The sequence below is a fragment of the Amblyraja radiata genome, chromosome 4 (assembly GCF_010909765.2).
Source record: "Amblyraja radiata isolate CabotCenter1 chromosome 4, sAmbRad1.1.pri, whole genome shotgun sequence".
Lineage (NCBI taxonomy): Eukaryota > Metazoa > Chordata > Chondrichthyes > Rajiformes > Rajidae > Amblyraja > Amblyraja radiata.
In genome coordinates, this window is record NC_045959.1 from 110,492,111 (window position 1) to 110,516,732 (window position 24,622).

Sequence of the window (24,622 nt, forward strand, 5' to 3'; positions counted from 1 at the left end):
ACAAAGGAGATTTTAAAATCTAAAAAATGGTCAATTCTTGAGTGGCCAAGTAAATCACCCGATCTGAACCCAATTGAGCATGCCTTTTATATGCTGAAGAGAAAACTGAAGGGGACTAACCCCCAAAACAAGAATAAGCTTAAAGATGGCTGCAGTACAGGCCTGGCAGACTTCAAGGAATCATTGCATGCAAAGGATATGAAACAAAATACTAAACATGACCTTGCTGTCCCCCAAACATTATGGTGCCCTAAAATGGGGGGTACTATGTATAAACACAGCTGTAATTTCTACATGGTGAAACCAAAATGAATAAAAATAACCTTTAATAAAATCTGACAATGTTTTTCTATTACAAATCTCAAATTGTGGAGTACAGAGGCAAACAAATAAATGATAGGTGTTTGTCCCAAACATTATGGAAGGCACTGTAGATAGGTATTACTGTGTTGGACATGACTGACCAGCAAAAATGCTTCTGTTTTTATGAAACATCTTGCACACGCACACTGTTCTGAACAGAATTTGTTCTTTTTCAGTCAGGAGTTGTTTTACCAAATCTTGACCTTTGACTTTGGCAATTTTGGAGTTTTGAGATTATCGGTGAGTGGATCTGAGGCTATTTTACTTTTGTGAGTTTAGTCATCAGCACATGACACTGAAGTTGTTCTTTGTCTTTGTGTTCAGAACCCAGCCCCACTGTATGAACTGGCCATGATGGCACTGGACAGTCCAGAAAGTGGCTGGACAGAGGACGATGGTCCCAAAGAGGGATTAGCAGAGTACATTGTTGACTTTCTGAGGACAAAATCTGAAATGCTGCAAGATTATTTTTCCATTGGAATTGATGAGGTTAGTACACTTAAGATAAATAAAAATGTCAGACTTGATTGTCTAGCTCAGTTTGTCCGTACCTCGCTGAACGTGGATAAAGAGAAAGCGACATGTTAACTAATTCTTCTCATTCCCAAACTGTGGTCTTTCATAGAACAGAAATCTAACTGGATTGCCTCTGCTCCTGGAAAATTATATCCCAGCCCTTGAGGGATTGCCAATGTTTATTCTGCGACTAGCTACAGAGGTAGGTGCCATTATTACCATATAACCATATAACAATTTTTATTTTACAATATAATTTTATTACTCACTCAAAGGATGTGGGCATTGCAGGTTAAACCAGCACTTAATTGCTCATCCTGGGAATAACAGGCCATTGAGTCTAACATCTGTGGTCAGAAAGGTACTGGAGAGTATTCTGAGGAATAAGGAGAGGCAACATGATTATGTACGAGTGAGATAGTGTCTCAGGAATCTAATTGCATTTCTTGAAGATGTAACCAAAAACTTTGATGTGAGTAGAGGTGTAGATGCTGTGCACATGGATTTCAGCAAGGCATTTGACAAGGTTCTGCATGGTAAGCTCTGGAAGGATCCGAGGACTGGATTTTAAAAAATTGACTTCATTGAAATAAACAGGGTGATGATCGGAAGGTTATTTTTCGAACTGGAAACCTTGGACCAGTGGTGTGCCTGAGGGTTCAGCGCTTGGCCCACTGCTCTTTGTCATCTGTATCAATTAAACAAATGAATTAAAAGGCATGATTAGTAAGTTTGCAGATGACACTAAAGTGGGTGGTATTGTAGATTGCGAAGATGGTTGTCAAAAATTGCAGCAGGATCTTGATCTGTTGGGCAGGTGGGCTGAGGAATGATTAATGGAGAACCACACAGAGAAGTGCGTGGTGTTGCATTTCGGGGTGTCTAACCAGAGCAGGACCTACACAGTGAATAGCAGTGCTCTGTGAAATGTTGAATAGCAGAGGGATCTGGGAGTGCAGGTACATAGTTCCTTGAAAGTGGAGTCACAGGTAGATAGGGTGGGCAAGAAAGCTTTTGGCACATTGGCCACCAGTCACAGTATTGAATATAGAGGTTGGGAGGTCATGTCACAGTTGTACAAGACATTGGTGAGGCACATTTAGAATATTGTGTTGTTTTTGATTTTTTTTATATGAAAGGTGTTAGGCTGGAAGGGGTGCAGAGAAGATTTATGAGGATGTTGCCAGGATTCGAGGGCCCAAGTTATAGGGAGAAGTTGGTTCCTTGGAGTGCAGGGTGATCTTATAGAGAGGTATATAAGATCATGAGTGGAATACAGAGTGCATTCAGAAAGTATTCTGACCACTTTTTCCACATTTTGTTACGTTACAGCCTTATTCTAAAATTGATTAAATTAATTTTATCATCAATATACACACAAGACTCCATAATAAAAAAGCGAAAACAGGTGTTTAAACTTTTTGGAAAATAATTAAAAAGAAATAACTGAAATCACATTTACATAAATATTCAGACCCTTTACTCAGTACTTTGTTGAGACACCTTTGGCAGCGATTACAGCCTCAAGTCTTCTTGGGTATGACGCTACAAGCTTGGCACACCTGTATTTGAGTAATTTCTCCCACTCTTCTCTGCAGATCCTCTCAAGCTCGGTCAGGTAGGATGGCGAGCGTCGATGCACGGCTATTTTCAGGTCCCTCCAGAGATGTTCGATCGGGTTCAAGTCCGGCATCTGGCAGGGCCACTCAGGAACATTCACAGACTTGTCACAAAGCCACTCCTGCGTTGTCTTGGCTGTGTGCTTAGGGTCGTTGTCCTGTGGAAAGTGAACCTCCGCCCCCATCTGAGGTTCAGAACGCTCTGGAGCAGGTTTTCATCAAGGATCTCTGTACTTTGCTCTGTTCATCTTTCCCTCGATCCTGAATAGTCTCCTAGTTCCTGCTGCTGAAAAACATCCTCACGGCATGATGCTGCCACCATCATGCTTCACCGTAGGTATGGTATTGGTATTGGCCAGATGATGAGCGGTGCCTGGTTTCCTCCAGACGTGACGCTTGACATTCAGGCCAAATTCAATCTTGGTTTCATCAGACCAGAGAATCTTGTTTCTCATTCCTTTTGGCAAACTCCAAACGGGCTGTCATGTGCCTTTTACTGAGGAGTGGCTTCTGTCTAGCCACTCTACCTTAAAAGCCTGAATGGTGGAGTGCTGGAGATATAGTTGTCCTTCTGGAAGGTTCTCCCATCTCCACAGAGGAACTCTGGAGCTCTGTCAGAGTAACTATCGGGTTCTTGGTCACCTCCCTGACCAAGGCCCTTCTCCCCCGATTGCTCAGTTTGGCCTGGTGGCCAGCTCTATGAAGAGTCCTGGTGGTTCCAAAGTTCTTCCATTTAAGAATGACGAGGCCACTGTGGTCTATGGGACCTGCAATGCTGCAGAAATTGTTTTATACCCTTCCCTAGATCTATGTCTCGGAGAGCTACGGACAGTTCCTTTGTCTTCATGGCTTGGTTTTTGCTCTGACATGCACTGTCAACTGTGGGATCTTATATAGACAAGTATGTGCCTTTCCAAATTATGTCCAATCAATTAAATTTACCACTGGTGGACTCCAATCAAGTTGTAGAAACATTTCAAGGATAATCAATGGAAACAGGATGAACCTAAGCTCAATTTTCAGTATTATAGCAAAGGGTCTGAATACTTATGTAAATGTGATATTTCAGTTATTTATTTTTAATTACTTTGCAAAAATTTCTACACCTGTCTCGCTTCTTCATTCTGGGGTATTGTGTGTAGATTGATGATACAAAAAATTGAATTTAATCAATTTTAAAATAAGGCAGTAACGAAACAAAATGTGGAAAAAGTGAAGGTGTCTGAATACTTTCTGAATGCACTGTATAGGGTAAATGCACAGTCTTCTACTCAGAGATGGGAATCAATACCCAGAGGACATAAGTTTAAAGTCAGGGTAGAAAGATTTAATAGGAACCCGGGAAGCATCTTTCATTACATAAAGGGTGGCAGGTATATGTAATGAACTGCTGCAGGAGGTGCCCTATTGATTGTGTAATTTTCCAATGTTCTCTCTAGTTTAATTTATAGCTAATTCTGAAATATTACTTGAGAAATATATTTTGCTCATCTCCCATCTCATTATGTCAGTCACTTTCTTTTGGGTCTAATGCTTTAAATTTGTAAACGTTTAACTGATATTCAGTCCAACTTTCAGACCTACCACCTATCTGGACAATTAAAGGCTTTTAAGTTTTGTCTTTAATTTCTTTTGCTCAACCCATGGCATTTTTCTTATAGTTCAACTCCATAGAAAATAGGTGCAGGAGTAGCCAATTCGGCCCTTGGCTAATCATCCCAAAATCAGCACCCCGTTTCTGCTTTCTCCCCATATCCCTTAGTTTCGTTAGCCCTAAGAGCTCCATCTAACTCTCTTGAATACATCCAGAGAATTGGCCTCCACTGCCCTCTGTGGCAGAGAATTCCAGATTCACAACCCTCTGGGTGAAAATGTTTTTCCTCATCTCAGTCCTAAATGGCCTACCCCTTATTCTTAAACTGTGACCCCTGGTTCTAAACTCCCCCAACATGGGGTCATTTTTCCTGCATCTAGCCTGTCCAATCCTTTAAGAATTGTATATGTTTCTAAATACTCTAATACTCCACCATAGGACTATTTGGAAATACCAATGGTTTGGCTTCTGGCACTCCACATGATGTTTGCCACACTCCAATTCCAGTGCTCTCTTTAACTCTTCCAGCTTCATTGAAAACATATTATTAGACTACAATATTTGAGGATAAAAATGAACTTCGGTATGAATAACGGCCAGCGGTCCAATAAATCTGCAAGATTAGCTGATTATCAGGATTACCCCAAAGTCTTTACCATACTGGATACAGTTTCATTGTATTCTGAAGATCATGATCTAAAATGATCATGTTTGCCATTGAATCTCAATTGTCTGATCTCTTGACCAAAATTAATTGATGTTCTTGGAACCATTTCTCCTTCCTTCAAAATATGTAAAATGAAACAATTGCGTTTCACTGTACCTCGGTACCTAGCTCCCTTTGGGCACTTTGAAGTTACAGACTTTACTTCAGTATTAAACAATAACTATTTGATTTAATAGTTATATTGTTGTATACTAATGCATTCTGCACATTTATGTAGTGGGACCTTTTTGACTACCTAAGCTATGTTATTGTACAGGTGAACTGGGATGAAGAAAAGGAATGTTTTGATTCATTGAGCAAGGAATGTAGCATGTTTTACTCCATCCGAAAAGAATACACACTGTACGATTCGCCAATCTTGTTGCAACTGGGTCAGCAGGTAAAATGCAATTAATTGATTTTATTGTAAAATAGCCTCAACTACTCTCATTCATTCATAAACTTATTAATAAATTCATTCTCAGGATTGTGTCCATTGTCTTAATGTATTGTTAATACTTGGTGGATAAGTAACTAATTATTCTGAACAGAGCAAATGTTAAGTTGGGCATAGAGCAACCATGGATCCCCCTCCCCCACCCCATCCGAAATCACCTAGTGGGATCAGTGTCTCATACCAACAGACTTGCTTCTTTGGCAACGACAGTAGGTTCATAACACCTAGTGGTAGAAACTGAGAGCGTAATACACCACAACCTGTACATGTAACCCAACATATGAAAGGAGAGACTGGAGGTAGAGACAGAGGTTAAAATTTCTCCCAAACCCCCAGAGTAAGTTGGCGAGAGTATAAGTATTTCAGGATTCCAAATTATTTACTTGTGGTTTAAGATTTATTTGTAATCCAAATAATGCTGCAGGACAGAAACATGGAGCACAGAAACATAGCCCTTCAGCCCAACTCATCAATACTGACCAAGTTGCCCAACCAAGCTGTTCCCTTTCACCTTTAATATATGCATCCTATTTTTAGACTCCCCTACCATGGTGAAAGTGTGGCTATAAAACCTATCAATGACCTATTATTTGTTGAATACAAGCCAGTCAGAGAAAAATACAATTAGACTTTATTAACTAAATGTGATTGAATTTGGTGAAAATGTGTTCAAGAATGAGCTCTGCAGGTGTTGATGGAAGGCAAAAAGTCAGTGGAAAAGACATAAATTAGAATAATTTGAGGATTGCAATAAGCGTCAATGTTAATCTTTTACACACTATTAGATTCGTAATTAGAGTCATGCAGCATGGAAACAGGCTCTTCGGCCCAACTTGCCAGTGTTGACCAAGGTGGCTCATCTATTCTAGTCCCACCTGCCTGCTTTTACCCCATGTACCTCTACCCTCTCCTGTCCAAGTACCTATCAAAATGTTCTTTAAATATTGTTTGTTGTACCTGCCTCAACTACCTCCTCTGGCAGCTTGTTCCATATACCCACCACCCTCTGTGAACAAGTTGCCACTCAGTTTCATAATTAAATCTTTTCCACCTCACCTTAAACCTATGTCGTCAGTTTTTTGATTTCCCCGGGTAAAAGACTCTGTGCATTCAAGCTTACTATTTCCCGTCATGATCTTATACACCTCTAACATCACCCCCCCCCCCCCCCCCCCCACAGTCTCATGTGTTCCAAGGAATAAATTCCTAGCCTTCCCAACCTCTTCCGATAGTTCAACATCCTCATAAATCTTCTCTACACTCTTTCCAACTTAACAACCTTTCTATAGCAGAGCGACCAAAACTGAAACACAACACACCAAATATGGCCTTACCAATGTCTTGTGTAAATGTAACATAACTTCTTCCATGCCCTGACTGATGAAAGCCAATGCACAAAAACCCATATTGACCACTCTATGTACCTGTGACACCACTTTCAAGGAACTATGTACTGACACTCCCAGATCCCCCTGCTCTGTGACACTCCCCAGGACCCTGCCATTCACTGTGAAGATCCTGCTCTAGTTTGCCTTTCCAAAATGCAACACCTTGCACTTATCTGCATTCAAGTCCATGAACCATTCTGCAGCTCACTTGCCCAACTGATCAAATCCTGCTGTAATTTTTGATAACCATCTTTACTATCTCTGATACCACCCACTTTAGTGTCATCTGCAAATTTACTAATCATGCCTTCTATATTCTCATCCACATCATTTACATAAACCACAAACAGCAATGAGGCACACCAACAGTCACAGGCCTTCAGCCCGATTCTACCGCTCCCTTCCATGAAACCAATTCTTTATCCAATTGGCTAGCTCTCCCTGAATCCTATGCGATCGAGAATTTCTACAATGCAGAACGTTATCAAATGTCTTGCTGAAGTCCATATAGACAATGCTCATAGCTTTGCCTTCATAAACGTTTTGGTTATTTGATTTGGAAGACAGTATCTCCCATGTACAAAACCATGCAGACTATCCCTGTTCAGCCTGTCTATCCAAAAGCGTATACATCTTATCCCTCGGAATCCTCTCCAGTAATTTGCCTACCACAGATGTAAGGCTTTCTTAAATACAGGAATAACATTAGCCACCCTCCAGTTATCTCATTCAGGGATACGCTTGATCCCACCCACCTATACTAAGCCTGCTTTCTTCTGACCACAATTTTTTTGTCATCCAAGCTTCCTTACTACCAACTGCCTTGCTGTACACTCTAACAGGCATGCTGATCTCTTGTCACCACACTTTCCGAACATTCCTTTGTCTGCAATCTACTCCAATTAACTTTAGCAAGCTCCTGTCTAATACCTTGTACGGTAAGTTGACCTTGCACTAATTCACAACTTTAGTCACTTGTTCATAAGAGTAGATCAACCTATACCCCCCCCCACTTTGTAGGACCCTCTACTTATTGCCTGATTTGGCAAATTTTACCCCATCTAAGCTCTTGGCACTATGGAAGTCCCAGTCTATATTGGGTAAGTGAATCTCTGCCCTGTGCACCAACTCCTCAGCCATGCTCTCATCTGTTCTATCTTCCTCTTCCTAGTAATTTAGTAATTTAGCAGTAATTTAGAGATCACTACCCTAAAAGGCCCTGCTTTTAACCTTTTGCCTAACTCTCTACATTCATTTTGCAGGACATCTTCCTTTTCATACCTATGTCCTTTGTGCCAACATGCACAACCACTTCTGACTGTTCACCCTCCTTGAGGTCAGCCAGCCACTCGAGACACCCTGGACCCTGGCACTAGGGAGGCAACACACCACCTTCATCAGTCTGAAGAAGGGTCTCGACCCAAAATTTCACCTATTCCATCGCTCCATAGATGCTGCCTCATCCGCTGAGTTTCTCCAGCATTTTTGTCTACCTTTGATTTTTTTCAGCATCTGCAGTTCTGTCTTAAACACCATCCTGAAGTCTCGATTGCAGTCACAGAATCTCCCATCTGCCCCCTAACTAATGTGCATCCTACCACAATGGATCTGCCTTTGTCTCAGTGCCACAGACCTACTCCCACTTACTCTCTTTCTGTACCTTACGCGAGACCACCTCGCTATAACTTCCTAACTTTGAAGCTCCAGTTCCCTAATGTGGTCTGCAAGGAGCTGCACCAGGACACAATTCCCACAGGTGCAATCATCAGGAATACAAGCAGGTACCATGACTTTCCACATCCTGCAGGATGAAAATTCCACCATTCCACCTGCCATCACCACTGCACTACAATCGAGAGGGGGGGGAAGCACAATCACACAAACAGACTACCTTTACCTCCTGCCCCCCTCTGCTCAGCCGCCTTGCCCTAACCTCTTGAGCTAAAGCTTCATACTTTCCCTCCATGTGGCGTGTACCCTCCAGGCATTATCCCAACACAGCCGCTCCACTGCACCTTTCCAGCTTATTGGCTGCTCAGCCACTTTTGATCGCTCAACCAATCCATCTGCAGCATTTTGAAATCTCCCGCTGTGGCTCTGACACTGAAACAACCAATCCAGTGGCCTTGATTCATAACAATTACTTGATCTTTTTTTTAATTCCCTCCAGCATGAAAAGCTCGGAAGTGACAAGTCATGGAAGTGGACTGCAGAACATGTTATATCCAAGGCGTTCAGAACTCTGCTCCTCCCACCAAAAGACTTTGCAGAAAATGGAACGATTCTGCAACTTGCCAATCTGCCAGATCTGTACAAAGTTTTTGAGAGATGTTAATCAGTTGTAACAATGAGAGAAATTAAATGTCCATATAAATAAACAGATTTCACGGCTGCAAATAGTGATCATTATACGTATTATTCTAAGGTAGGAAGTCAAAACAAGCTCTCTTGGCCCACATTGTCCATACTAACTATAACGCCAATCTGTACTAATTCCATTTGCCTTCATTAGATGTCTATGCCTTTCCTATCTATGTACCTATCCAAATGCCTTTTAAATGTTGCTTTTGTAAGTGCCTCTACCTTCTTCTCTGGCAGCTCATTCTACATCACCACTGCCACCTGTGGAAAAACCTATCTCTCAGATCTCCAAGACCACAAAAAATTACAGAGAATTATGGATGCAGCCCAGACCATCACACATACCAACCACCCTTCCATTGACTCCATTTATACCTCACACTATCTCGTCAGGCCTCCACCCTTTGTGTAAATCTTCTCCCTCCCCAACCTTAAACCTATGTCCTCTTGTTCTCGATTCCCCTGCTCTGGACAAGATACTCTGATCTATTCCTCTCATGATTTTATACACCTCTTTAAGATCATCCTTCATGTTCCTGCACTCCAGGGAATTGAGCCCTAGCCTGCTAAACCTCTCGTGATAGCTCAGGCCCTCGAGTCATGTCAACATCTTCATAAAGCTTCTCTGCACTCTTTCCAGCTTGACAACATCTTTCCTATGAGATGGTGCCCAAAACTGAACACAATACACCTTTAATGCGGTCTCACCAACATCTTAACCACCAACAACTGCAACATGACCTCCCAACTTCATTACACAATGCTCTGAGTGATGACTACCCTATTTATCTGTGGTGTCACTTTCAACGAACTGTGCACCTGTACTCCTAGATCCCTCTGCTCCACAACACTCCCCAGAGCCCTACTGTTCACTCTGTAGCTTCTGCCCATGTTAGTGCTCCCAAAATGCAACACCACACATTTCTCTAGTAAATTCCATAAACCATTTCCCAGCCCAACCCATCAAGATTCTGCTGCAATTTTTGACAACTATCTCCACTATTTACAATACCACACACACATCTGCAAACTTGCTCACCATGCCATGTACATTCCCATCCAAATCATTGATATAAATGACAACACCAATGGGTCCAGCTCCGAATCCTGAGACACCACTCGTCACAGGCGTCCAGTCCAAAAAAAATCTTCCACCATCACCCTCTGCTTTCTTCCAGGAAGCCTATTTTCTATCCATTCAGCTATATTTCCTTGAATCCATGGGATTTAACCTTCTAGAGCAGCCTCCTACGCGGAACCGTCAAATGCCTTATTGAGATCCGTGTATACATCTACACCTCTGCCTTTGATCACATCCACAAAAAACTCAGATTTGTGAGACATGACCTCCCATATACAAAATCAAAATTACTATTCCTAATCAGCCCTTGTCCATCTTAATGCATATATAATATATCCTATCCCTTAAAATGCTCTCTAGTAATGTTCCGACCACAGATGTTAAGCTCACTGGGCTGTAGTTCCTAGCCTTTTCCCTGCAGCCCTTCTTGAATAGCAGCACATTTGCCTCTCTCCAGTCTTCCAGCATCTCGCCTGTATTTAATGACGACTGGTAATTCTCTGCGAGGGCTCCTGCAATTTCCTCTCTGGCTTCCCACAGTATCCTCAGATATATCTAATCCAGCCTGGGAGATTTGTCCATCTTCATACGCGTCAGGATCTTCGGCACCTCTGCGACTGCAATAATGGGTGCCCTCAAGATACTTCCATTAACTACCCCAAGTTCCGCCATCCTCCTGTTTTTCTCGACGGTAAAAACAGGAGAAATATTCCTTGAGGACTGTGCCCATCTCCTGTGGCACCACACAGAGTTGACCACTTTGATTCCTGAGAGGTCCCTCTCTCTCTCTCTCTGGTTACCCTTTTTCCCCTTTATGTACTTATAAAATCTCTTGGGATTATCCTTAATGCTATCTGCCAGAGCTATCTCCTGTCCCCTTTTTGCCCTTCTGATTTTCTTTTTTGCCTTACTCCTTAGTTCCCAAAACTCCTTCAGGGGTACACTTGATCCCAGCTGCCTATACTTGTCCCATGCACCCTCTTGGCCAAAACCTCAATTTTCCTCCTCATCCACATTTCCTTCCGTTAGCCTGCCTTCTCCTTCACTCTAACAGAGATGTGCATGTCCCGAACTCTTGTCAGCACACTTCTAAAAACATCCCACTTTCCTGACATTCCTTTTCCTTCAAACAACCTACTCCAATCAACACATTTTCAAATTCGATTTTGCCTACACATACACATTTCTCCAGAGCATTTTATATCATTTAAGTCAACATGTTAAAGTACTTCGAGCCAACTAATATCCAGCAGTGTGCTCCCGTTACGTGAAGCCACATACAGCAATGACAAGAACAATTCTTTGGTTGTGGCATATAAAGTGTCCACAATTACATTTAATGTCAAACCCCTCATTCACAAGCCTGTCTTCTCAAAGACCAAACATTTACAAACAAGCTACATATGCAATGTTGTGCAGAGGCAGTCCAATACTTTTCCCATTTGTTTTTCTTGAATGAATGCAGTGAGGAGCAGCGTTTTCTTTTTCCGTGTTTTAAAACTACAAGTGGTCATTCAAACAGATTCAAAACTTACCTACGGTCCGTTTATTTACTTGCGTAAATTGTATATAATACAAAAATGCTATTTATGGAAAATTAAGTATCATTTTTGGCAAATACCCGTTTCAGAAACTTACGTATTTAGTTTTTTCTTAAAAAATGAATGGCCCATCAATTCTGTTGATTAGGCAAAATAATCTCCATTGCACTGTGGAAAAGGCACTTTAAATGTGTAGTGGGAATTCCTGTTTGGCTAATAAACAGCAGTCAAATTTTCAAACGGAAGTTGCAAGATTATCTTCGTATCATTTCAGATCATGCAGTACTTCAAGGTCTTTAAGCAATTCTCAGCAGAAAGGTTTATGGAAATTAATCTGATGTACTAAAAAGCTATGAACAATTCATATTTATCTGTTAATCACTCATACCAAGAACACAACCCATCAAGGAATATAATTAACCCAGTGAGCTAAAGAGGTAATATAATTAACAATTATCAAACATATCGGCATTAGATAATACCTTTGTTCTTTCATAAATTACAAAATCTTTCTGTCAACATTTATAAATCCAGGGCCATAAAGGTAATATCTTTCAGGATTTGGTAGTGGTTGGGCCAACGAGCAACCCGTGGAGGTTGGATTAGTTTAAGATGCAGTGCATTAGCTCTTCGATCTCTATTGCTGAGAGAGGAGTGCATTTCGATTGGCTTTCATCTTCTCTAACCGCTTCACCAAGTGGCTATTGGTCATTTCCATCTCTTCATTTTTATCCAATGCTAATCGCAACTGTGAGGAAGGAAAGAAAACATTTGGTCATTGTCAACCTAAACTTGCATAGAACATGTAGGAACTCCGTTAAAAAGCACAAAGTCAGCATATCTGGAGAATATGGATAGGTGATGTTTCACGTAAGGACCCTTCTTTAGACCAGACCTGAAACATCACTTATCCATGTTCTTCAGGGCAGCACGATGATGCAGCAGTAGAGTTGCTGCCTTAAAGCACCAGAGACAAAGATTTTGTATCTGCGATAGCCACAGGATAGGTCCCAGAGCCTGGAAAGTAGCCAATGTTTTTCCTCTCTTTAAGAAAGGAGATAATCCAGATAATCATCAGTTGGCGAGCCTCGCATCAGTAGTTGGGAAGCTATTAGAGAAGATTCTTCGGGATCAGGGCCAGCCTTAAGCCAATTGGACCAATTGGGCCCCGTGCTAGGCTGGTGGGCAACATACGCTATCCCCTCAGCAGCGACCCCAGTAGGTGAAATTCCTCACCGACAACAACACAGCCCCGCAGTTAACTCTCAATAGGGAGGTTGCACGCAGTTGAGGTCACGACCCGTGACCCGTACTGTTGCCACGCAACGCCAACTGGAGTACACGCGATGAACTGCAGGTAAGCATTTGCTATGGCTGCCAGCACAGCGGGCCCTTCTTCTTGCCCAGCATCCGGACTGGTTGCACACTCGCGGACCCCGGGCCGTCTATCCCCGCAGCCGGGGTTGGGGGTTCAGGCAAGGGGGTGGGGAGGAGGAGCTCGGGGAGGGGAGTCGGGGCGGGGCGTGGGGGGGGGGGGGAGGTCGGGGGGAGGAAAGAGGTCGGGGTGTCGGTGCAGCGCGGTCAGTGACTCTGGGTGGGCGGAGGGAGCAGACCGTCCCCAACTCTGCTGCAGCTGACGTTGCCCGGAGTGCGGCCCCACTTCACCCGGCACCACTCCACCCGGCCCCGTGTGTGGGCGCTGCCGATCCACAGCCCCTGACAGTGCGGCCCACAGGAGGAGTCGGGGGCGGAGGGCGGCCTTGGCCGGACAGCGCTGACCCCGGGGGGGGGAGAGTGGGGGCTGTCCCGAGGGATGCGCTCCTCCGGTCGCTTACACCTTGGTGCTCGGGTTCAGAGCAAATATACAAGAGCATTTGGTTCTGAGCCCTCAGTCACCCCAAAAAATAACCCCACAATATTGCAATCAAATTGCTCTGACTTTGTTTGCTTTATTTAACGAAGGCTTATCTAGATGGTGCTGTCTGGACATGACAATGAATGCGGCTATTAGTCGCGGATTGTAAAATATGCTGCACCATGAGATAACACCAGTTATCTGATACCCTCCCGCATTCAATGACAGCACCCACAATTATTTACAGCGCAAAAAAATGACAATTTCGGTGGTTATTAACAGGTAAGAAAGTACGCGTTTCGTGTATTAACAGTGTATAACGAGGCCGCCATGTCCTCCACATGGATTGAGCTGCTCCGAACGTCACGCCCTTTGACCTTATGTACAGCTCCCACCCATCGGGAGGGAGCTGTACAGGGACGACATTCTCCCTGATTGAAACATTGATTGCAATGAAACATAGGTTGCAACCGCAGAGCACATACTTAGTAAACATTCGTTAAATAACGCGTGGAATAATGCAGTTTAATGGTAATTAACAGCTACGGTAAAGGTTGGAAGCCAGCGGAGGTACTGACAGTCAGACGAGAGCAGGAGAGATTAAGACAGTGTATAATCCATAGTACCTTAGTGTACAATTTCATAATATATACTAAATAACAGAGCTGACAGACCTTGCCTGGGAACCTGGGGCTCACCAAAATTGTTCCCAATTGGGTCCCGCACCTCCTAAGACCGGCCATGTTTGGGATATGATTTACTCTACTTCGGAAGAGAATGGGCTAAATAAAGATAGTCAGCATGGCTTTGTCTGCAGTTCATGTCTTATGAACTTAATTGAGTTTTTTTGAACTGGTGACAAAGGTGATCAAATCCGCGGATATTGTCTATGTGGACTTTAGTAGGGCATGGTTGTCTGATCCAGAAGATTAACATGCACGAGATCCACAGTGACTTGGTTGTTTGAATTGAAAACTGGCTTATTCATCGAAGATAAAGAGTGTAACTAGGGTAGACAATGGGAACCTTTTGGCCAGGATGGAAATGTCAAACACTGGAGGGCATTGCTTTAAGCTGAGAGGGACAAAGTTTAACAGATATGTGGGGAAATCTTGTTACAAAGAGAATGGAGGGTGCCTGGAATGCGTTCTCAGGGGTGTTGGTGGAGACAGATACAATAGTGACATTTAAGAGGCTTTTGGAGAGGCATACAGATATGCAGGGATAAAGGAATATGGACCAAGTGCAGTAAGAGGATATTAATTTAACTTGGCATGTCCATCGTGGCCAGAAAGGCCTAACCCTATGCTATTTTATGTTTGTTTAGTTTAGAGATATGGCACGGAAACAGGCCTTTCGGCCCACCGAGTCCACGCCATCCAGGGATCACTCCGTACACTCGTAATATCCCACTGTCTGGGGACAATTTACATGTTTTATCAAAGCCAATTAACCTACTCTTAGTTCCATATACAATATAATTATTTGCAAGTTACTAGTTTCTAGAATACTGGAAAACAGTGCAGCATCAAGTGAGCTGAGCAACCAAGTCTACAAACCTCTCGCTGCAACCTTCTCTTTTCTGCTTTAAGTTCATCCTCTACTTTTTCTGAGTTTTCTGTTGCTGATTTATAACGATGCAACTGCCCTTCAAGTCTGGCAACCTATAAATGTAAACCAGAAACATAAGTAACAACATTGTTTGCAAGAGGGAAATTTTATTTTCAAATATAATTTGGATGAAGTTGTATTAGTTATATCATGAACAAGTTTTAAGACAAGATGCTTTCATGACACACACCAAAGAATGCTACAAGCCGTTTCCAGGTGACGAACGGGTTCCATTTTTACAGACATTTATAATTCGTTTTTGTCCATGTTGAAAAATGCACAAAAACGCGCCATCTAATAACATACCTCCACAGTGGCATCAAAATGCCGACTGAACAGAAAATTGTGGTGTTGGGGCAAGTCACCAAGGATACATGACTCCCCCACCTGCAAGCTCGCATCTGAATTCGCCTTTTTACTTGACAACTTCTCTCTCACTCAGCACGTCACCTTTCCCACCCATGACAAAGGTCACATCCTTGACCTGGTCTGCTCCACAAATCAACCGGTACTCGACCTCCATCCTTGCCTCTTTCCCCTCTCTGATCATAAGCTTATACGGTTCACCATCCCTACTCCGACACCTCGCCCCCGCTTCCTCCGAGAAATCACCTTCCATAATCTAAAATCCATAGATCCCCACCATCTCTCTGACCTGCTCTCCACCACTCTCCCCCTGGACTCAACCCCCATCTCACCTGATGATCTCACAAACCATCTCAACTCCACCTTGTCTACCTCCCTTAACACTATGGCCCCCCTCAAAACAAGAACCGTAACTTTCAACACATCTTCATCCTGGTACACACCTGCACTTCGTAAACTGAAACAGACTGGTCGCCGACTTGAACGACTCACAAAGAAATCATCTCTCACAGTCCACCTTGAAGCTTACAAACTCCACCTCACTGACTACAAAGATGCCCTCATTGCTGCAAAATCTGCCTACCTCTCCTCCATATTCACCGATCCCTGCCTAAACCACAGAACCCTCTTCTCCACAGTGGGCAACCTCCTCAAGCCTCGAGCCAACACTCTCCCTACCTCTACTCCGGGTCTCTGCAACTCATTCCTCCACTTTTTCGCTGATAAAATCAGCACCATCTATCAATCTTTAACCCCTGTACCCGACTCCCCAGCATCTACTCCACCACCTACCAAGGCCCCCTCCTTTCAACATCTCCACTGACCTCCTTACCCCTCCTCCACACTGCTTCCTCTCCCAGTTTGACCTGGTCACCCCTATTGAAATCTCCAAACTCATCAGCTCTTCCAAACCCACTACCTGCTCCCTCGACCCTCTCCCCACTCCCCTGCTGAAGTCCTGCCTCCCTGTTCTCTGCCCCTACCTCACTAATCTCTTCAACTCCTCATTGTCCCAAGGAATTGTCCCCTCCGCTTTCAAAACTGCTGCTGTTACACCAATCTTAAAGAAACCTGGTCTTGATCCCTCCTCTCTCATTAACTACCGCCCAATCTCAAACCTCCCCTTTCTTTCAAAAACCCTGGAGCGTATCGTTGCGTCGCAACTTCATTCCCACATCCTTGCGTATAACCTACTTGAACCCCTCCAATCTGGCTTTCGCCCCCTCCATAGCACAGAAACTGCTCTCCTCAAAGTCCTCAACGACCTCCTCACCTCTGCTGACACTGGTTCCCTCAACATCCTCATCCTCCTCGACCTGAGCGCAGCCTTCGATACAGTGAACCATAACATCCTGCTCACCAGACTCAAAGACCTCGGCATTGAAGGCTCTGCACTCAGCTGGCTCCGTTCCTACCTTTCCAACAGATCCCACTTCATCTCTCTCCACAACCACACCTCTGCTACAGCCGCAGTCACTCAAGGCGTTCCCCAAGGCTCCGTACTCGGCCGCCTCCTCTTCATCATCTACATCCTCCCCCTTGGTCAGATACTCCGCCACTTCAACCTGGACTTCCACTGTTACGCCGATGACACCCAGATCTACCTCGGCACCAAATCCCCCCACAACCCCCCCCCCCTCTCCCATATCAACTCCTGTTTGTCAGCTATAAAAACCTGGATGCAACATAATTTCCTCAAACTCAACAGCGATAAGACAGAATTCCTCCTCATAGGCTCCAAAGCCACACTCAGCAAAATCAATAACCCCACTCTCACCATCGACGGCACCACTGTCTCCCCATCTCCCCAGGCCCGCAACCTTGGCGCGATCTTTGATTCCACCCTCTCCCTTGAGCCTCACATCCGCCATGTCATTAAAACCTCCTTCTTTCATCTCCGCAACATCGCCAAACTCAGACCCTCTCTTACACCTCCCGCTGCTGAAAGACTCATCCATGCCTTCATCTCCTCCCGACTGGACTATGGCAACTCACTTCTCCTTGGCATCAGCTCCACCTACATCAACCGACTCCAACTGGTCCAGAACGCAGCCGCCCGACTCATCACCCACACCAAATCCTGGCATCACATCACTCCAGTCCTCAAACAACTTCACTGGCTTCCCATCTCCCACCGGATCACCTACAAAATCCTGATCCTCACCTACAAAGCCCTCCACCATCTGGCCCCCCCATATCTCACTGACCTCCTCTCCCCCTACCAACCCTCACGGTCCCTCAGATCCACATCAGCCGGTCTCCTCTCCATCCACAAGTCCAACCTTCGCAGTTTTGGGGACAGAGCCTTCTCCAGGGCAGCACCCAGGCTCTGGAACTCCCTCCCCCAACTGATCCGCAATTCCGTGTCCCTCACCATCTTCCAGTCCCGCCTCAAGACCCATCTCTTCACTTCTGCCTATCCTTAGACCCACGTCCCCCTCCCTTTTCATCTGTGCATTAATTGCCTCATATTGTGTTTTGTATTGAATTCTGTCTTTACTTTGTGTACTAGTCATGTCTACTATTTATTTCATTCCCCTTACATGTTTTTCCTCTACCTGCTAAATTTTTGTAAAGTGTCCTTGAGACTCTTGAAAGGCGCCCATAAATAAAATTTATTATTATTATTATTATACATGGTCTAATGGCGAGGTTTATGGTGAGAGGGGAAAGATTTAATAGGAATCTGAGGGGCAAATTTTTCCACAGAGAGGGTTCAGAGGATTCAGCAAAACACAAAAAGTGCTGGTGAGTATATGGAATGAGCAGCTGGACGAGGTAGCTGAGGCAGCAGAAACTATAATCTCTATACTTCTAAAACTCTGATCTTGGATGTGTAATTATTTGTGTGTGTGTTTGTGTGTAATCACATCTTCGCAAAAAAACGACGCGGTAACGGTAAAATTTTTACATATTCCGGTAGAGATTTTTCCCCTGGAGTCCAAAATCGCCTTATCTGAAAATTTCAGGCTTTATTTCTCCAGTTATGAAAATCTTCAAAAAAATAAAACATGGCCTTTCGCTGATGATGTCACAATGGGTCTGCTCCCTTCTTCAACGTGCTGCGAGTGACTTCACACCCCCCCCCCCCCCGTTATTCAAAAGACTCGGCTCACTCGCTCGCTCGGCTCTGTGCCCCTCTCTGTGCCCCTGTGCCACTCTCTGTGCCCCTCTCTGTGCCCCTGTGCTCCTCTGTGTCCCTCTCTGTGCCTCCGTGTCCCTTTCTGTGCCTCCGTGTCCCTCTCTGTGCCTCCGTGTCCCTCTCTGTGCCTCTGTGTCCCTCTCTGTGCCTCTGTGTCCCTCTCTAGCCGTGCCTGTGAGTTGGGGGCTATGCGTGAGTAGATAGGGTGGGGGATGGGGTAAAAGGAGCAAATGAATAATATTAATATAATATCAAGGGGGATAGTTAGTGTATGTGTGGGGTGGTTAGTGTGTGTGTGATGCCGCAGGCCGCCACCCCCCTCCTCCCCTTGCAACCGCGCATTAAGGGGATGGAACCCAACGAGTCCCACTTGGGCTAATAATATTTAAAAGGCACTGGGACATACACGGATAGGAAAGGCTTAAACGGATTTAGGTCAAACACGGGCAGGTGGGACTTATAAATGGGGCACCTAGGTCGGCATGAGCAAGCTAAGCCGAAGCACATGTTTCCGTCTGTATGACTATATAAAAGTTGAACAGCCTATAATTATCAGAACATGAGCAGATTAATATTTAGATAAATCTCTTAAAAGTGTACTCACATTTTGTTCAACAGTGGCAAAATCCTGTTCAGCCTTTGACAGTTTAAATTTGTATTCACTCAACTGCCGATTGGCATCTCCTAAATGTAAATAGAGTGGGTGAAAGGAAATAATATACAATTGCAAAAACAATATTCAGCATAATTTAACTATTAAAAACGTTCAAGCCTTGACAATTGGTGTAACAGAATTACAAAATAGCAACTGTGATTAGATGTTATGGCTCAGCTCCAACAATAACCTATGAAATGAAATGCAAAGAATCTGACATAAGAAATAAATTGGGCCATTTGAAATATATCCTTTAATTACATCAAGCCTTTGATTATGGAAGGTAGACATAAAATGCTGGAGTAACTCAGCGGGTGAGGCAGCATCGCTGGAGAGAAGGACTCGGTGGGCCCAAGGGCCTGTTTCCATGCTGGTCTCCAGACAAAAAAGAGATTGCACAGCTTGGTATGAAGGGCCTGTCCCACCAGCATGCGATTGCATGCGTCTAGCGCGACCAAACGTGGTGGCTTGAGCCGTACGGCCTCACGGGGCCAGTCCCACTTCCAACCGCGGAGCCGTCTGGAGTTGTGCGGGGCTGGTCCCGACATCATACTCACCAATCAGCTGGGCAGGAGGCGGGCCGACCTAATTTGGACGTCGCATGGCGTCGGGCGGTTACGTCATCGCGTGACGGCACGCCGGGCGGTGACGTCATCGCGCAATGCCACGCGCTAGGCGTACGCCATCAAGATGCTGCGTACGGCGTCAAGACGCTGCGTATGCCCGTTGAGGCGCTGCGTACGGCCTCGATGTAGCTGCGGGCCGACAGGCCGTTGCCGCGCGGAATTTTTGGACAGTGTCAGTTTTTCGGAGCCCCGCGCGATGTCGGGACCAGCCCTGCACAACTCCATAAGGCTCCGGCGATCGAAGTGGGACTGGCCCCACGAGGCCTTACGGCTCAAGCGACCACGTTAGGTCGCGCTAGCCGCATGCTGGTGGGACAGGCCCTTAAGTCTTTCCCAGTTTACAAAGGAGTAATGTTCCTCCAGAACCCTTTGTTATGAAAAAAGTAATTAAGTAGGAGGTTCCTATGGAATTAAAAACAGCATGGTAACCATCATTAGAATTTCTAGTTAACTGAATTTCTACCTCTCATGACCTGCGGCAAGATGTACTGCCTTTGTTGTGGAGCGCAAAACCTGATTCTTCATTCAGCAATGGTTAAATAAAAGTTTTTATTGTATCAAAGATTTGTTAAGTGATGCTTACTGACCAGAGAATTGTGCAGGTCAACAATTTTCAGGAAGACAGAAGGAGAAACATGGGTGAAACGTAATGATGAAATTATTTTGGTATTGAGCAATAGCCATGTTAGCTTTACATTTTTTTAAACTACTTAGAGAAGACTCATCACTTACTCTGCATTTCAAGGATTTGTAAATCTGTGCCATTTTCTAATCGATCAGAATCCGTGAGCACATTCTCAACCTTAGAGCTTTTCTGTCGTTCCTCTTCCAATTGCAATTTCAGTTTTCTGATCTAATAAAGCAAATTTGATCAAGGAGATTTGGTCAACGACCTTTAACAATCAAAATACCAGCATTATACATTTGGAAAAGATGACTGTAAATCAGACAAAGAAATACAAATGTCAACATAAATACATAACATAAACACATAAGGATTAAAGAGGATTCAGCACAACACAAAAAGTGCTGGAGGAACTCAACAAGTCAGGCAGCATTTGGGGAGGAAATGCATAGGCGATGTTTCGGGTTGGGACCCTTGACCCTTTTACAGACTTATTTTAGTAATGAAAGAAAGGTGGACAAGCAAGCTACTGGGAGGAGGGGAGAGGGGGGCAAGGAAGAGAAACCTGGTATAACCATATAACCATATAACAATTACAGCACAGAAACAGGCCATCTCGGCCCTACAAGTCCGTGCCGAACAACTTTTTTCCCTTAGTCCCACCTGCCTGCACTCATACCATAACCCTCCATTCCCTTCTCATCCATATGCCTATCCAATTTATTTTTAAATGATACCAACGAACCTGCCTCCACCACTTCCACTGTAAGCTCATTCCACACCGCTACCACTCTCTGAGTAAAGAAGTTCCCCCTCATGTTACCCCTAAACTTCTGTCCCTTAATTCTGAAGTCATGTCCTCTTGTTTGAATCTTCCCTATTCTCCACATCAACTCTGTCTATCCTATCTCTAGACTAATAAATGAGGATCAAACAGGATTTATACCTAAGAGACATTCATTCAATAACTTGAGACGTTTGCTTAACATAATGCACTCACATAAATCTCATGACCAAGAGTTATCTATCATCTCACTGGACGCAGAAAAAGCGTTTGATCAAGTAGAATGGGATTATATGATTAAAGTATTGCAAAAATTCCAATTGGGAGAGAACTTCATTGCATGGATAAAACTATTATATAACAAACCTACGGCTAGAATACTAACTAATAATATATTATCCTCGAAATTTGAACTATCAAGGGGCAATAGACAAGGTTGTTCATTATCTCCGCTGTTATTTGCTTTGGTAATTGAACCCCTTGCTGAAAAAATAAGAACACACCTGGATATTTACGGTTATAATACAAAATATTCAAATAACAAAATATCCCTATATGCCGATGATGTACTATTGTACATCACAAAACCACAAATTAGTATACCGAATATTACGCAGAGAGTGGTAGCTGTGTGGAATGAGCTTCCAGTGAAGGTGGTGGAGGCAGGTTCGTTTTTATCATTTAAAAATAAATTGGATAGTTATATGGATGGGAAAGGAATGGAGGGTTATGGTCTGAGCGCAGGTATATGGGACTAGGGGAGACTATGTGTTCGGCACGGACTAGAGGGGTCGAGATGGCCTGTTTCCGTGCTGTAATTGTTATATGGTTATTATATGGTTATATATTAAATTTAATTGAGGACTTTGGATCCTTCTCAGGATATAGAATAAATTGGAACAAAAGTGAAATTATGTCGATAAAACCAAAAGACTCAACACACCTCAGGAAATTCCCCTTTAAAATAGCTACAGAAAAATTCAAATATTTGGGAATTGAAATTACTAGAAATTACCAGGATATGTTTAAAGCCAATTATAATCCCTTACTTAAGAAATTAAATAATTTGATTAAATTCTGGAAAACACTTCCGATGTCCTTAATAGGCAGAATAAACGCTATAAAAATGATTTTCTTACCACAAATCCTATACCTATTTCAATCAATACCTATATATCTCCCAAAAAAGTTTTTCAAAAAATTGGACTCAGACATTACAAATTTTATATGGGATTATAAATCCCATAGAATACAAAGAGCACACCTTAATAAACGAAAAGAGTTGGGGGGTCTAGCGCTCCCTAACTTTATGTATTATAATTGGGCAGTAAATATTAAAAATATGATTCACCTGCTGGACAATTCTGCCCAGCAGGCGGACTGGATTGTAATGGAAAAAGGGGACTGCACCCCGAGTAATATAGGAGCGATTATCCTCTCACCAATAAATTTGAATAATAAAAATTATAATAAAAATCCAATTATACATAGCACAATTAGAACATGGAAACAAATAAAACAGAATCTAAAATTAAGAAACCTATCTCTCTCAATACCAATAGTCAATAACCCATCGTTTAAACCATCAATCATAGAGAAATCTTTTATACAATGGGAAAGAATGGGAATCAAAACGCTCGAAGATCTGTATGAATTGGGAAAATTACTATCATTTCAACAACTACAACTGAAATATAATTTGAAAAATAATCAATATTTTAAATATCTTCAAATTCGTGATTATCTGAAAAAATACACAAAAGACTATCATAATATGCCTTCCGACTTACTGGATGAAGCAATGAAGACAAAGGCGGAATCAGCTAATCTAATATCGTACTTATATAATATCATTTTAAACATAGAAATACCCACAACAGATGGAATTAGAAGAGACTGGGAACAAGAATTAGCTACAAAAATTTCAAAAGAGAGCTGGGATAATCATTTACTACAGGTGCATAAATGTTCGATCAACGTACGACATATGCTCATCCAATTCAAAACATTACATAGACTATATTATTCAAAAACTAAATTAAATAAAATCTTTCCTAATGTTTCACCAATCTGTGATAAATGTCTGTGTCAAGAAGCTACCATAGCGCATTTTTTTGTTTTTTGTACAAAAATCCAAAAATTCTGGTATGGAATATTTGATATTTTTTCAAAATTAATTAAAATAAAACTGGTACCAAAACCAGAATGGATCATTTTTGGAATATCGGAAGGTATCCCTGAATTAAACGTGTATCAGAAGAATTTATTCAATTACGGGCTAATAATGGGAAAAAAGCTCATACTTAAATTCTGGAAAAATGCGCCCACACCAACAATAAAAATGTGGACATCAAATATGTTTGAAACATTACATCTGGAAGAGATGAGATTCCTCTTAGCAGGTAAAGCAGACCAATTCCAAAAGACGTGGTCTACGTTTATGGAACTATTACAAGCATGAGGTGCAATAGCAATTTTAAAAATAAATAAATAAATAAATGGTATCAGGACCTGGCAATGGGAGGTAAAACAACAAAAACAGACTTGGTTGGTAGTCCCCTTTCTGCGGAGTTCAATGTTATAATAGAGCGATTGTTCCTACTTTCTTTTTCTTTTTTTTCTAGGGTCTACTTTCTTACTTTACTTCCTTCTCTAACTTCTTTTCTAAGGGGCTTTCTTTTCCCAACACTCTATTGCACTTCACGACTCTTGCGCACTTTCTTTACTTTCCTTACTTCTATCTTTTTCTTAAAGCTCAAAAAATTGAAGCGGTACAAAAAATGTATTAAGATATATGTGTTGTGTATTATTGTAATTTACCGTACTTCTAATAAAAATAATTTAAAAAAAATAAAAAAAAAATAAAGAAAATTCTGAAGTCATGTCCTCTTGTTTGAATCTTCCCTATTCTCAAAGGGAAAAGCTGATCCACATCAACTCTGTCTATCCCTCTCATCATTTTAAAGACCTCTATCAAGTCCCCCCTTAACCTTCTGCGCTCCAGAGAATAAAGATCTAACTTATTCAACCTTTCTCTGTAACTTAGTTGTTGAAACCCAGGCAACATTCTAGTAAATCTCCTCTGTACTCTCTCTATTTTGTTGACATCCTTACTATAATTGGGCGACCAAAATTGTACACCATACTCCAGATTTGGTCTCACCAATGCCTTGTACAATTTTAACATTACATCCCAGCTTCTATACTCAAAATTCTGATTTATAAAGGCTAGCATACCAAAAGCTTTCTTTACCACCCTATCTATATTAGATTCCACCTTCAAGGAACTATGCACGGTTATTCCCAGATCCCTCTGTTCAACTGTATTCTTC

At 42.8% G+C, this 24,622-nt stretch overlaps 2 protein-coding genes across 33 annotated transcripts in view; one reads left to right on the forward strand and one right to left on the reverse strand.

The window, feature by feature from the left end:
* Positions 1 to 9,040, forward strand: part of mlh1 (mutL homolog 1) — a 64,029-nt gene extending 54,989 nt beyond the window's left edge. The window contains exons 15-19 of the mRNA XM_033020219.1: positions 540 to 603; positions 688 to 852; positions 989 to 1,081; positions 5,076 to 5,198; positions 8,814 to 9,040. Of these exons, the coding sequence (XP_032876110.1) occupies positions 540 to 603; positions 688 to 852; positions 989 to 1,081; positions 5,076 to 5,198; positions 8,814 to 8,978 (610 nt within the window). The 3' untranslated portion in view covers positions 8,979 to 9,040. The remainder of the gene's footprint in view (positions 1 to 539; positions 604 to 687; positions 853 to 988; positions 1,082 to 5,075; positions 5,199 to 8,813) is intronic.
* Positions 9,041 to 11,386: 2,346 nt separating this feature from the next.
* lrrfip2 (LRR binding FLII interacting protein 2) overlaps positions 11,387 to 24,622 on the reverse strand; it is a 95,773-nt gene continuing 82,537 nt past the window's right edge. For all 32 annotated transcript variants that reach the window (XM_033020223.1, XM_033020230.1, XM_033020222.1 and 29 more), the window contains 4 exons: positions 20,614 to 20,734; positions 19,205 to 19,284; positions 15,041 to 15,145; positions 11,387 to 12,374 (listed from right to left, as the gene is read on the reverse strand). In XM_033020223.1, the coding sequence (XP_032876114.1) occupies positions 12,264 to 12,374; positions 15,041 to 15,145; positions 19,205 to 19,284; positions 20,614 to 20,734 (417 nt within the window). In that variant the 3' untranslated portion in view covers positions 11,387 to 12,263. The remainder of the gene's footprint in view (positions 12,375 to 15,040; positions 15,146 to 19,204; positions 19,285 to 20,613; positions 20,735 to 24,622) is intronic.